The sequence below is a fragment of the Artemia franciscana genome, chromosome 13 (genome assembly GCF_032884065.1).
Source record: "Artemia franciscana chromosome 13, ASM3288406v1, whole genome shotgun sequence".
Taxonomy (NCBI): Eukaryota; Metazoa; Arthropoda; class Branchiopoda; order Anostraca; family Artemiidae; genus Artemia; species Artemia franciscana.
The window spans coordinates 23,437,010-23,452,931 of record NC_088875.1 but is presented as its reverse complement, the minus strand read 5'-3'; the positions used below and the strand labels follow the sequence as shown (position 1 = coordinate 23,452,931).

At 39.1% G+C, this 15,922-nt stretch overlaps 2 protein-coding genes across 2 annotated transcripts in view; one reads left to right on the top strand and one right to left on the bottom strand.

Moving 5' to 3' along the window:
• Positions 1 to 15,922, top strand: part of LOC136034680 (uncharacterized) — a 285,081-nt gene that overhangs the window by 235,467 nt on the left and 33,692 nt on the right. The window lies entirely within an intron of this gene.
• Positions 4,774 to 15,922, bottom strand: part of LOC136035046 (pre-mRNA-splicing factor ATP-dependent RNA helicase PRP16-like) — a 33,753-nt gene continuing 22,604 nt past the window's right edge. The window contains exon 6 of the mRNA XM_065716644.1: positions 4,774 to 4,998. Coding sequence (XP_065572716.1) covers positions 4,774 to 4,998 — 225 coding nt within the window. The remainder of the gene's footprint in view (positions 4,999 to 15,922) is intronic.

The window sequence follows — 15,922 nt, the reverse complement described above, 5'->3', positions numbered from 1 at the left end:
GCCTTACCACATTGACAGCTTGCCGTTAATGTCAGCAGTTGAGAGTGGTGCTGATGCGGTATTTTCTATGGGCTTGATCTTTGTTTTCTTCCAGTTGATTTGCAGCCTAACTCTAGAGGCTGTGGATGAGAGCATCTCAAGTGCAGACTAAAGTTGGTCTAGATTGTCACTAAGGATAGCTACATCGTCCTCGAAGTCAGCATCGGACAGATGGGTGATACCTACCGTGGTATCACCTTCTCACACAGAAGGTGGTACCACGGTAGTTGCTGCAGTCCGTCTTGCTGCCCTTGCGCTTAAGCACTGGCATAAGAATTCATTTCTTTTAGACCGTTGGTACAACTTCAGTGCACCAGATTATGCTGATCACCATCTGCAGCCAGAGTATCATTGCAGGGCTGCCTATTTTGAGCAGCTTAGAAGCGATACCACCGGCTGCATTGAATTGCAGTGCCGGCTGTTTTATTGTTCTTAAGTTTCTTTACGACCAATTTGATCTCCTCAGGAGAAAATTGATTCCCGTTGGGGGCAGCGGTAGCTTTTGCAGCAGCAGCGAAATGCCCTGGGTCAATGCAATTGGGTGGATCTGAGTTGAGTAGTATGTCTAAGTTTTTTTTCCATAGACCAAAACATTGGGACTGATTGTATATGGTTTATCCGTTTACTGCTTTCATGCTTGTGGACACCATCGTGTGTTTGTCAGTCAGCTCACGCAAGATCTTGAATGTTACATCTATGTCTTACTTTTGGGCAGCTTGATCGAGCTCAGTGGCTTTGTCTCCAATGAAGTAGTTCTTTTCCTTTTGAAGCATAGATTTGTACTGCTTGTATAGCTGTCTGTTGAGTGTCTTATCTCCACGTAGTCTCGCTTGCTGTCTCTGCTCAATCACTTCGAATGTCTGGCTGCTAATCCACTATTTTTTTTTGCTGCTTCAAGCCCACAACTTCTGTAGCAGTAGTAAGAACATTAACCTTTAAAGTGTTCCATGCTGACTCGCTTTCTGAACACTTCTGGAAAGCCCCAAGGCAGTTAGAGACCTCAACCATATACCAATCACGAACCGAGGGATATTGCTTCAGTCGAGAGGTGTCTATCTTCTTGGAGGAAGAGAATTTAATATTGTGGGCCCACAGCCGGAGTTTGACCCGTGCAGAAACAAGACGATGGTCAGTATTACCGAGCTCAGCACCTCTCTATGAGTGGCAGTTCTGGACTGACGAAAGCCAGTGTCGTCGCACAGTCAAGTATCTTTTTGTCTTGCCATCATTGCTGTGCAATGTGTGCTTCGCAATGTCTCTTTTCACGAACCAAGTATTTTTGGCTGATAGGGCGTAGGTGATGCAGCAATTGAGCAGCCGCTGACCATTATCATTCAGAGCGTCAGCCGTCACAGGTACAACATCCGCATCATACAGGCTAGAGCTGTTAGCGACACCAGCGTTAAAACCTCCTAGGATTATGAGGTAGTCGTGCAGTGGCACGACGGAGAGCTCGGAGGACAGCCCCACATAGAAGTCGTCTTTATCTTCATCCTCAGCCTCGTTTGTCGGTACGTAGCAAATAAGAAAAGTTATCTTCCAATGCTTTCCGTCAATTCTCGCTCTCAGTAGACGTGATGAGATAGGTATGAATGATAATAGGGCCTTCCGGGTGAAGCTGTTGAGAATAAGGCCGGCTCCTCCTCTTCTTTGGGTTCCGCTAGACCAAAGCAGTGTCCATCCTTCTCCAATATCTTTTTCACCGCTTCCCGTAAGGTGCGTTTCTATTATTCCTGCGATGGTCACTTTATATCTTTTTGGTTCCTTTGCTAAAAGAAGCATAGAACCAGGCTGGTTCACCGTCAGGAAATTCCAGGTGGCGACATTAATGTCACCTTAGTCAGAGAAATTTAATATTTGGATTAGTTGTTGTTGTTATAGAGTACAATTTTTAACTAGACTATACTCCAGCTTTTGTCACCATTCCATGCTATTCATGTTCGTGTTAGTAGGTTTTTCCAGTAATAGATTAGTACAAATCAAGACCGACCGTTACATATATCATAAATTTTAGCTTTATTCCTATTGGTTTTCCAAAATATTGAATTAATTACTTCATGTCCAGCAACGGGTATCATCCAAATATTTCAAAAATCTAATTTTAAATTATTAAAACGGTGCACTAATAAGTCTTGATCCGTTCCACCGTCCTAACCATTTTTTCTAATAATTAGGCTTATTTTTTTCTGCTTTTATATCTTTTGGTGTGTTTTTATGATATTTAGTTTTAAATGATTTTTTATCGGTTGATTATTTTTTATTTTTTTATTTGCCAAGCCTATAAAATACTGGCAAAAAATAGTAATTATTAATAAAGACTTTTGTAGTAGCGTCTGAAATCTATATATACAATAATAAGTTGTATGTATTTTTGTATGTTTGACAACTGACGTCATTATAAGGATTGAGCATTATGACGTCATGTATGAATTTTGTATGTTTGTTTATGACGCCATTATAAGTTGAAGTCATTATAAGTATATAAGGCTTTGTATATGATGTCATTATGATTATCCTACAATGGCAGAAATCCTACAATGGCAGAAAAAACAGCCAAGGAATCAAATCGTGCGAGAAATTATAGTATAAATCCTACAATGACAGAAGAAACAGCTGAGGAAGGGCCTCAAAGAGATAATACCAAAAGGCTTGGGGCTAAAAGAGAAAGTAAGAAAAGAAAGCGTGCCGAGGTATCACAAGAACAACGTGAAAACAGGATTGCCGCTCAAAGAGAAATTACCAAAAACATCGTGCCAAGGAATCACAAGAGCAACGTGAAAACAGGCTTGTGGCTCAAAGAGAAATTACCAAAAGAAAGCGTGCCGAGGAATCACAAGAACAACGTGAAAACAGACTTGCGGCTCAAAGAGAAATTACAGAAAAAAATCATGCCGAGGAATCACAAGAACAACGTGAAAACAGGCTTGAGGCTCAAAGAGATAATGCCAAAAGAAAGCGTCCCGAGGAATCACAAGAGCAACGTGAAAATTATTGCCTGGCATCCAGGTACAGCCCAGTCGATGATTATAGCTTGAGTAGATGTGTTCAAATCGGAACTATGTCCAAAATTTGTCCATATTGCAAGGCCTTGAATTTTAATAGTGAAACAATGGGAATGAGTTGCGCCTCAGGAAAAGTTAAACTTCCTCATTTGGCTGCACCACCAGAGCCATTGAAGACTGCTTACTGGAACTAAGTCAGAATCTAAGCGTTTTTTATTAAACATTAGAAAATATAACTCATGTTTCCAAATGACGTCGTTTGGTGCCCAAATCGAAAATCAAGATCAATTTATGCCTACTTTCAAGGTAAAAGGGCAAATGTATCATAGAGCAGGGTCCCTTCTACCATTTTCAGGTGAAAATCATAAATTTTTACAATTGTACTTCATCAGTGATAGAAGTTCTGAATTGGATGCACGTTGCGAAATTTTTCCCGACGTTGAAAGGACTATCGTTTCCCAATTGCAACATCTTTTCCACGAAAATAATGACTTAGTGCACCTGCTCAAAACAGCAACCGATTTGATGCCTACTGATACGCATAAAATTGCTATTTCCGCTGACAAAACGCCTACTGGCGAACATGTGCGCAGATACACTGCTCCAACTATCGAAGAAATGGCATTCGTTATGGTCAGTGATCAGTTTTTACCTCAAGATATTATTCTTCAAAAGAGATAAGCTCAGTTGGTAAGAATAGCTTAAACTCATCGATTCTACAATGCCCTACAATATCCTATCATTTTTTGGGATGGAGCCGATGGCTATAACTTTAATAATAAATTGCAAGATCCATCCACTAACAAACAAACGGATAAGAAATGCAGCGCAATGAATTATTATTCCTATAGAATAATGATTCATCACAATGAAGATAATTATATTTTATAATGCCGTCAATTGTTTCACCAATACATCGTTGATATGTATGCAAAGATTGAATCAGAATGTTTGATATTTATTCTTCTGAATCAGTCCAAGCTCCGCTCTGAACAATACATTCATTTGCGAGATGCAGTTGTAAATGATGGTAATGCCACTAACGTTGGAAGATTAACGATTTTACCTTCTTCATATGCTGGCAGTCCCCGTCATATGCATGAATATGCTCAAGATGCTATTGCGTATGTTCGTCTCTATGGTCGTCCAGATTTATTTATTACATTTACATGTACTCAATCTTGGGACGAGATACACCAGTGCTTACTTCAAAGACAATTGGCGGTTCATAGACATGACATTACGGCCCGTGTCTTCCGGCAAAAATTGAAATCACTGATAAACTACATAGTAAAACTTGAAGTGTTTGGGTCAGTGCGATGCTGGATGTACTCAGTGGAATGGCAAAATTAAGGATTGACACACGCACATATACTAATCTGGCTACATGATAAACTTACTTCTAATTAAATTGACGACATGATTTCTACTGAACTACCTAATGGAAATGTCGATAAGGGCTTATATGATATTGTGGTAAAAAATATGATACATGGACCTTGCGGTGCACTGAATGGAAAATCACCATGCATGGCTAAAGGAAGGTGCACAGTGCAATATTTTCGACTTTTAGTACACAACACAATTACTGGCAATGATGGTTACCCACAATACAGAAGAAGATCTACTGAAGATGGTGGCAAAACAGCAATAATAAAGAAGCATAACGGTACCAATATCGAAGTAGATAACCAGTGGGCTGTTCCATATTTACCTTTATTATCAAAAACATTTAATATTCTTTCATTTCCGAGACATGAACGAAGTTCAGCTCTTGTTCACTTAGCAGTACATTTACAGAATGGTCAACATGTTTATTTTTCGGAATCCAACGTGCAACAAAGAGCCCTGAATCCACCGGATACATTGTTAACTGCTTTCTTTTCGTTATGTTAAAATGATTCTTTTGCAAAAAAACTGCTGTGTACTGAAGTGCTTTCGTATTACACGTGGAATGCTAAAAATAAATCATTTGAACGTCGAAAACAGGGTAGGTCAGTCGAAGGCCAACCTACCATCTTCAAAGAAACCACGATAGGAAGACTCTAAACCATTCACCCCAATCAACATGAATGCTTCTTTCTCCGCCTGCTTTTGGTGAATATACCTGGTCCGACCCCCTTTGAGTATTTGAGAACTGTAAACGGTACTATACAAGACACTTACCGTAGTGCATGCCAAGCTCTGAATTTATCGGAGAATGACCAACACTGGGATAACTGCATCGATGACGCATGCGAAACGTCAACTCCAAGACAAATTCGTGCATTGTTTTGATTCATACTAACAACTTGCTCTCCTTCAGCTCCTACAGAGTTATAGGTGAATTATAAATCGAAAATGGCCGAAGATATACTCCATCGAAAACTGTTAGAGATGTCAGATATGACCTTTGATTTTACATCAGAAATTTATAATTGCACTTTAGTTATTATTGAAGATTTGTTATTATGTATGGCAAACAAACCTCTTCAGGACTTGGGAATGCCTTCACCTAATCGTAACACTGCTGTTTCAACATGTGTAGAATTGGATCGTGAACAAAGTTACAACACGAATGATTTATTGTCGTATGTACAAAATAATATTTCTAAGTTAACGTCTGAGCAAAAATACATTTATGATAAGATAATGCATTGTGTCGATAACAACATTGGAGAAGTCTTCTTTTTGGATGCACCAGGAGGTACTAGTAAAATGTTTGTGATAAAATTGATTCTGGCATCAATTCGATCAAAAAATGACATAGAGTTAGCAATTGCGTCGCGCGACGTTGCTGCCTGGTGGAAGAACTGCTCATTCCGCTTTGAAATTGCCTCTGAATTTGCATTCTACAGAAATTATCTGGGATGGGTAAAGTATTGCAGCAATGCAAACTTATTATTTGGGACGAGTGAACAATGGCACACAAAAAATCGCTCGAGGCTCTGGAGCGATCATTGCAAGATTAGCGAGGTCCGATGCGTGACTTAAATATGCGTCTCCGATTGCCAAACGATGACTCTGGTGAAATATTTTAGATCAATTGCTGGCAATTGGAAACGGAAAGCTCCCAGTGGATTCAATTTCAGGACGTATACAACTGCCTGCTGAATTCTGTAATTTAGTGACGTCCAAAAATGAATTGGTTGAAAAAGTATTTCCGAATTTTCTAACCAATTATAAAAATCACAAATGGCTAAGTGAACGAGTGATTCTGGCAACCAAGAATAAAGACGTCCACAAAATTAATAATAGATACAATACAAATTAACTACGTAAAACTTGTGAATATACAACAGTCTTCGCTGTCCCATTGTCTGTGCGTATAAATAGATTTTCAGGTTTACCGACCCTCAAAGATGCAACATACAATTGTACATTGGTAAAGCAATCTGTATTAAGATCTATACCGCATTTTTCTAGTGATTGCCCTTGAGCTTTGTTGATGGTGGTTGCAAATGCTAATCGAATTGGGAATTGCAATCTTTTAAATTGAAAAAGCAGATCCGTTGGAATCATGGGAATGCGAGGAATAAGAACAGCCTCACCCTCATAAGGCCCTGTCAAGATTGTGGCATCTATTAGGTTTTCCATTGTTTTTTTTTTTTACGGCAAGTCGCGTGCCATTGCAAAGCTTTGGTGGGTTGATATTTCTTAAAAGTATTATTGGTACGCCTATTTTTAGTTGTAGCAGGTGTGGTGGACACCCTGAAGGATCTATGGAATTTAAAAATTCAGATGGATAATTAACCGCTTCATTTGGTTCCGAAATACAAATTAACTGCGTAAAACTTGCGAATATACAACATTCTTCGCTGTCCAATTGTCGCTGCATATAAATAGGTTGTCAGGTTTACCGACCCTCGAACATGCAACGTACAATTGTCCATGGGAAAAACAATCAGTATTAAGATCAATACCACATTTTTCTAATGATTGACCTTGAGCTTTGTTAATGGTGATTGCAAATGCTAATCGAATTGGGAATTGCAATCTTTTAAATTGAAAAGGCAGATCTGTTGGAATCATGGGAATGCGAGGAATAAGAACAGCCTCACCCTCAAAAGGCCCTGTCAGGATTGTGGCCTCTATTAGGTTTTCCATTGTTTTTTTTACGGCAAGTCGAGTGCCATTGCAAAGCTTTGGTGGGTTTATATTTCTTAAAAGTATTATTGGTACGCCTATTTTTAGTTGTAGCACGTGTGGTGGAAACCCTGAAAGATCTATGGAATTTAAAAATTCAGATGGATAATTAACCGCTTCATTTGGTTCCAAAACTGTGTCGACTGACTTGTAAAGGACTGCCTGGTCTTGAATCTTGGTCAAAACAATATTGTTGATTTCGTGGACGTCTATATTTTTGGGTGCGAGAATCGCTCTTTCACTTAGCCATTTATTATTTTTATAATTTTATAGAATATTCGGAAATACTTTTTCAATCAATTCATTTTTGGACGTCACTAAATTACAGAAATCAGCAGGTAGTTGTATACGTCCTGAAATTGAGTCTACTGGGAGCTTTCCGTTTCCCATTGCCAGCAATTGATCTGAAAATGTTTGACCAGAGTCATCGTTTTGCAATCGGACACGCATATTTGTAGTTAATTTTAATGTTTTTACGTGTGCCCAAAAATTAGAATTTTTCAGGCAAGCATTCATTTCGTCTGCAGGAGTTGATCTAGGTATTATAGGTAATGTTTGCCTGAAATCTCCCGCAAGCAATATTAAGGTGCTGCCAAAGGGTTTCGACTTCCCTCGCAAATCTTTCAAGCATTGATCCAGAGCCTCGAGCGATTTTTTGTGTGCCATTGTGCACTCATCCCAAATAATAAGTTTGCATTGCTGCAATACTTTACCCATCCCAGATGATTTGGAAATATTGCACGTGGGAGTTTCTGTAGAATGCAAGTTCAGAGGCAATTTCAAAGCGGAATGAGCAGTTCTTCCACCAGGCAGCAATGTTGCGGCTATTCCGGACGACGCAATTGCCAACGCTATATCATTTTTAGATCGAATTGATGCCAGAATCAGTTTTATCACAAACGTTTTACCAGTACCTTCTGGCGCATCCAAAAAGAAAATTTCTCCAACGTTGTTATCGATACAATGCATTATCGTATCACAAATGTCTTTTTGTTCCGACGTTAACTTGGAAATGTTATTTTGTACATACGACAATAGATCACTCGTACTGTAACTTTGTTCACGATCCAATTCTACACATGTCGAAACAGCAGCGACACGGTTAGATGAAGGCATTCCAAATCCTGAAGAGGTTTGTTTGCCATACTTATGCACAAATCTTCTATAACAACTAAAGTGTAGTTATAAATTTCTGATGTAAAATCAAAAGTCATGTCTGACGTCTCTAACTGTTTTCGATGAAGTATATCTTCGGACATTTTTTACTTATATTTTTCCCATAACTCTGTAGGAGCTGATGGAGAGCAAGTTGTTAAAATGATGCCAAACAATGCACGAATTTGACTTGGGGTTGACGTTTCGCACGCGTCATTGATGCAGTTATCCCAGTGTGGGTCATTCTCCAATAAATTCAGAGCTTGGCATGCACTACGGTAAGTGTCATGTATAGTACCATTTACAGTCCTCAAATACTCAAAGGATGTCGGACCGGGTACATTCACCAAAAGCAGGCGTAGAAAGAAGCATTCATGTTGATTGGGGTGAACGGTGTAGAGTCTTCCTATCGTGGTATCTTTGAAGATGGTAGGTTGGCCGTCGACTGACTTACCCTGTTTTCGACGTTCAAATACTTTATTTTTAGTATTCCACGTGTAATACGAAGGCACTTCAGTATACAGCAGTTTTTTTGCAAAAGAATCATTTTTGCAAAGCGAAAAAAAAGCTGTTAATGTTGTATCCGATGGATTCAGGACTCTTTGTTGCACGTTGGTTTCCGTGAAATAAACACGTTGACCATTCTGTAAATGTACCGCTAAGTGAACAACAGCTGGACTACGTTCATGTATCGGAAATGAAAGAATTCGCCAAACAGCTTCATTACTGCTTATGTATCTTCCAGCCTGATATTCTACGATTTCATCGAAATCTTTGATTTCGGACTGCAAGCCAAAAACTGCCATGTCACTGCCTTTGTTGACGTATTTACATATGTATTTGATTGCCTTTACGGAGTTACAGTATTCAACGTTTATGTGTGCATTAAATGTTTTTGATAATAATGGGGAATATGGAACAACCCACTGGTTATCTACTTCGATGGTGGTACCGTTACGCTTCTTTATTATTGCTGTTTTACCGCCATCTTCAGTAGATCTTCTTCTATATTGTGGGTAACCATCATTGCCAGTAATTGTTTTGGGTACTAAAAGTCGAGGATATTGCTTTGTGCACCTTCCTTTGGCCATGCATGGTGAATTTTCGTTCAGTGCACCGCAAGGTCCATGTATCATATTTTTTACAATAATATCATGTAACCCCTTATCGACATTTTTATCAGGTATTTCAGCGGAAATCACACCATCAATTTCGTTTGAAGTAATTTTTTTATGTAGCCAGATTAGTATATGTGCGTGTGGCAAACCTCGTTTTTGCCATTCCACTGAGTACATCCAGCATCGCACTGACCCAAACACTTCATGTTTTACAAGGTAGTTTATCAGTGATTTCAACTTTTGCCGGAAGACACGTGCCGTAATGTCATGCCTATGAACCGCCGATTGTCCTTGAAGTAAAAGCTGCAGTATCTCGTCCCAAGATTGATTACACGTAAATGTAATAAATAAATCTGGACGACCATAGAGACGAACATACGCAATAGCATCTTGAGCATATTCATGCATATGACGGGGACTGCCAGCATATGACGAAGGTAAAATTGTTAATCTTCCAACGTTTGTGGTATTACCGTCATTTATAACTGCATCTCGCAAATGAATGTATTGTTCAGAGCGGAGCTTGGTCTGATTCAGGCGGATATATAGCAAACGTTCTGATTCAATTTTAGCATACATATCCACGACAAATTGGTGAAACAATTCACGGCATTTTAAAATATAATTTTCTTCATCCTGCCGAATCATTAGTCTATAGGAATAATAATGCATTGCACTGCATTTCTTATTCATTTCTTTGTTAGTGGCTGGATTCATCAATTTAATATTAAAGTGATAGCCGTCGGCTCCATCCCAAAAAATGATAGGATATTGTAGGGCATCGTAGCATCGATGAATTTCAGCAATTCTTAACAACTGAGCGTTTCGCTTATGTAGAATAATATCTCGAGGTAAAAACTGATCACCGACCATAACGATTTCCACTTCGTCGATAGTCGGAGCATTGTATCTACGCACATGTTGGCCAGGAGGCGTTTTGTCAGCGGAAATAACAATTTTATGAGTATCAGTAGGCATCAAATCGATGGCTGTTTTGAACAGACGCACTAAATTATTATTTTCGTGGAAAAGATGTTGCAATTGGGAAACGATTGTCCTTTCAACGTTGGGAGAAATTTCGCAAGGTGCATTCAATTCAGAATTTCTATCACTGATGAAGTACAATTGTAAAAATTTATGATTCTCGCCTGAGAATGGTAGAAGGGACCCTGCTTTATGATAAATTTGCCCTTTTACTTTGAAAGTAGACATAAATTGATCTGGATTTTCGATTTGGGCTCTAAACGACGTCATTTGGAAACATGAGTTGTATTGTCTGATTTTTGACAAAAAACGCTTAGATTCTGACGTAGTTCCAGTAATGAAAGTCTTCAATGGCTCTGGTGGTGCAGCCAATAGAGGAAGTTTAACTTTTCCTGAGGTGCAACACATTCCCATTGTTTCACCATTGAATTTCAAGGCCTTGCAATAGGGACAAATTTTAGACATTGTCCCGATTTGAACACATCTACTCAAGCTATAATCATCGACTGGGTTGTACCTGAATGCCAGGCGATAACTTTCAGATTGCTCTGATTCCTCGGCACGCTTTCTTTTCTTACTTTCTCTATCAGCAGCAAGCCTGATTTCTTGCTGTTCTTGTAATTCCTCGGCACGCTTTCTTTTCTTACTTTCTCTATCAGCAGCAAGCCTGATTTCTTGCTGTTCTTGTGATTCCTCGGCACGCTTTCTTTTCTTACTTTCTCTTTCAGCAGCAAGCCTGATTTCTTGCTGTTCTTGTAATTCCTCGGCACGCCTTCTTTTTTCACATTCTCTTTTAGCAGCAAGTCTGCTTCTGCGTTGCTCTGGTAGTTCCTCGGCATGCTTTCTGTTCTTTCTTTCTCTATCAGCCTCAAGCCTGTTTCCCTGCTGGTCTTTTGATTCCTCGGCACGCCTTCTTTTTTCACTTTCTCTTTTAGCAGCAAGTCTGCTTCTGCGTTGCTCTGGTAGTTCCTCGGCATGCTTTCTGTTCTTTCTTTCTCTATCAGCCTCAAGCCTGTTTCCCTGCTGGTCTTTTGATTCCTCGGCACGCCTTCTTTTTTCACTTTCTCTTTTAGCAGCAAGTCTGCTTTCGCGTTGCTCTGGTAGTTCCTCGGCACGCTTTCTTTTCTGACTTTCTCTATCAGCAGCAAGTTTTTTGGCATAGACTCTTTGAGCATCTTCATCAGTCATTGTAAACTTAAACATTAATAGATTTCTACGCGAACATATGTCTTATATAACTTGAATGACGTCACCTTCAAAGCAAAAATGACGGCAACTAATTTCATGACGTCAGCCGAAACATGACGTCACCTGATCCACAGATCCACAGACAGACAGACAACTTATTTTTATATATATAGATATATCTATCTATATATATAAAAATAAGTTGTCTGTCTGTGTGTCTGTCTGTGGATCAGGTGACGTCATGTTTCTGTGTTGACTGACGTCATGAAATTAGTTGTCGTCATTTTTGCTTTGACGGTGACGTCATTCAAGATATTTAAGACATATGTTCACGTAGAAATCTATTAATGTTTAAGTTTACAATGACTGATGAACTTACAATGGCAAAAGCCGATGAAGATGCTCAAAGAGTCTATGCCAAAAAACTTGCTGCTGATAGAGAAAGTCAGAAAAGAAAGCGTGCCGAGGAACTACCAGAGCAACGCGAAAGCAGACTTGCTGCTAAAAGAGAAAGTGAAAAAAGAAGGCGTGCCGAGGAATCAAAAGAACAGCAAGGAAACAGGCTTGAGGCTGATAGAGAAAGAAATAACAGAAAGCGTGCCGAGGAATCAAAAGAACAGCAAGGAAACAGGCTTGAGGCTGATAGAGAAAGAAAGAACAGAAAGCGTGCCGAGGAACTACCAGAGCAACGCGGAAGCAGACTTGCTGCTAAAAGAGAAAGTGAAAAAAGAAGGCGTGTCGAGGAATTACAAGAACAGCAAGAAATCAGGCTTGCTGCTGATAGAGAAAGTAAGAAAAGAAAGCGTGCCGAGGAATCACAAGAACAGCAAGAAATCAGGCTTGCTGCTGATAGAGAAAGTAAGAAAAGAAAGCGTGCCGAGGAATCAGAGCAACCTGAAAGTTATCGCCTGGCATTCAGGTACAACCCAGTCGATGATTATAGCTTGAGTGGATGTGTTCAAATCGGGACAATGTCTAAAATTTGTCACTGCACCACCAGAGCCATTGAAGACTTTCCTTACTGGAACTACGTCAGAATCTAAGCGTTTCTTGTCAAAAATCAGAAAATACAACTCATGTTTCCAAATGACGTCGTTTGGAGCCCAAATCGAAAATCCAGATCAATTTATGTCTACTTTCAAAGTAAAAGGGCAAATTTATCATAGAGCAGGGTCCCTTCTACCATTCCCAGGCGAGAATCATAAATTTTTACAATTGTACTTCATCAGTGATAGAAATTCTGAATTGAATGCACGTTGCGAAATTTCTCCCAACGTTGAAAGGACAATCGTTTCCCAATTGCAACATCTTTTCCACGAAAATAATAATTTAGTGCGTCTGTTCAAAACAGCCATCGATTTGATGCCTACTGATACGCATAAAATTGTTATTTCCGCTGACAAAACGCCTCCTGGCCAACATGTGCGTAGATACAATGCTCCAACTATCGACGAAGTGGCAATCGTTATGGTCGGTGATCAGTTTTTACCTCGAGATATTATTCTTCATAAGCGAAACGCTCAGTTGTTAGAATTGCTGAAACTCATCGATGCTACGATGCCCTACAATACCCTATCATTTTTTGGGATGGAGCCGACGGCTGTCACTTTAATATTAAATTGATGAATCCAGCCACTAACAAAGAAATGAATAAGAAATGCAGTGCAATGCATTATTATTCCTATAGACTAATGATTCGGCAGGATGAAGAAAATTATATTTTAAAATGCCGTGAATTGTTTCACCAATTCGTCGTTGATATGTATGCTAAAATTGAATCAGAACGTATGCTATATATTCGCCTGAATCAGACCAAGCTCCGCTCTGAACAATACATTCATTTGCGAGATGCTGTTATAAATGACGGTAATACCACAAACGTTGGAAGATTAACAATTTTACCTTCGTCATATGCTGGCAGTCCCCGTCATATGCATGAATATGCTCAAGATGCTATTGCGTATGTTCGTCTCTATGGTCGTCCAGATTTATTTATTACATTTACATGTAATCAATCTTGGGACGAGATACTGCAGCTTTTACTTCAAGGACAATCGGCGGTTCATAGGCATGACATTACGGCCCGTGTCTTCCGGCAAAAGTTGAAATCACTGATAAACTACATTGTAAAACTTGAAGTGTTTGGGTCAGTGCGATGCTGGATGTACTCAGTGGAATGGCAAAAACGAGGTTTGCCACACGCACATATACTAATCTGGCTACATAAAAAAATTACTTCGAACAAAATTGATGATGTGATTTCCGCTGAAATACCTGATAAAAATTTCGATAAGGGGTTACATGATATTATTGTAAAAAATATGATACATGGACCTTGCGGTGCACTGAACGAAAATTCAAAATGATATAGCGTTGGCAATTGCGTCGTCCGGAATAGCCGCAACATTGCTGCCTGGTGGAAGAACTGCTCATTCCGCTTTGAAATTGCCTCTGAACTTGCATTCTACAGAAACTCCCACGTGCAATATTTCCAAATCATCTGGGATGGGTAAAGTATTGCAGCAATGCAAACTTATTATTTGGGATGAGTCCACAATGGCACACAAAAAATCGCTCGAGGCTCTGGATCAATGCTTGAAAGATTTGCGAGGGAAGTCGAAACCCTTTGGCAGCAAATTAATATTGCTTGTGGGAAATTTCAGGCAAACATTACCTATAATACCTAGATCAACTCCTGCAGACGAAATGAATGCTTGCCTGAAAAATTCTAATTTATGGGCACACGTAAAAACATTAAAATGAACTACAAATATGCGTGTCCGATTGCAAAACGATGACTCTGGTCAAAGATTTTCAGATCAATTGCTGGCAATGGGAAACGGAAAGCTCCCAGTAGACTCAATTTCAGGACGTATACAACTACCAGCTGATTTCTGTAATTCAGTGACGTTCAAAAATGAATTGATTGAAAAAGTATTTCCGAATATTCTAAAAAATTATAAAAATAATAAATGGCTAAGTGAAAGAGCGATTCTCGCACCCAAAAATATAGACGTCCACGAAATCAACAATATTGTTTTGACCAAGATTCGAGACCAGGCAGTCCTGTACAAGTCAGTCGACACAGTTTTGGAACCAAATGAAGCGGTTAATTATCCATCTGAATTTTTAAATTCCATAGATCTTTCAGGGTTTCCACCACACGTGCTACAACTAAAAATAAGCGTACCAATAATACTTTTAAGAAATATAAACCCACCAAAGCTTTGCAATGGCACTCGACTTGCCGTAAAAAAAAACAATGGAAAACCTAATAGAGGCCACAATCTTGAGAGGGCCTTTTGAGGGTGAGGCTGTTCTTATTCCTCGCATTCCCATGATTCCAACGGATCTGCCTTTTCAATTTAAAAGATTGCAATTCCCAATTCGATTAGCATTTGCAATAATTATTAACAAAGCTCAAGGTCAATCATTAGAAAAATGTGGTATAGATCTTAATACTGATTGTTTTTCCCATGGACAATTGTACGTTGCATGTTCGAGGGTCGGTAAACCTGACAATCTATTTATATGAAGCGACAATTGGACAGCGAAGAATGTTGTATATTCGCAAGTTTTACGCAGTTAATTTGTATTTTGGAACCAAATGAAGCGGTTAATTATCCATCTGAATTTTTAAATTCCATAGATCCTTCAGGGTTTCCACCACACGTGCTACAACTAAAAATAGGCGTACCAATAATACTTTTTAAGAAATATCAACCCACCAAAGCTTTGCAATGGCACGCGACTTGCCGTAAAAAAAGCAATGGAAAACCTAATAGAGGCCACAATCTTGACAGGGCCTTATGAGGGTGAGGCTGTTCTTATTCCTCGCATTCCCATGATTCCAACGGATCTGCTTTTTCAATTTAAAAGATTGTAATTCGCAACTCGATTAGCATTTGCAACCACCATCAACAAAGCTCAAGGGCAATCACTAGAAAAATGCGGTATAGATCTTAATACAGATTGCTTTACCAATGTACAATTGTATGTTGCATCTTTGAGGGTCGGTAAACCTGACAATCTATTTATACGCACAGACAATGGGACAGCGAAGACTGTTGTATATTCACAAGTTTTACGTAGTTAATTTGTATTGTATCTATCTATCTATCTATCTATATAAAAACGAGTTGTGTGTATGCATGTTTGTTTGTTTGTAAAAAGAGCGTTTGCATATGACGTCATTATTAGTACATACGGCTTTGTATATGGACAGACAATGGGAAAGCCAAGAATGTTGTATATTCGCAATTTTTACGTAGTTTGAAACACATATATAAATCTATCTATATTCACAGGTGG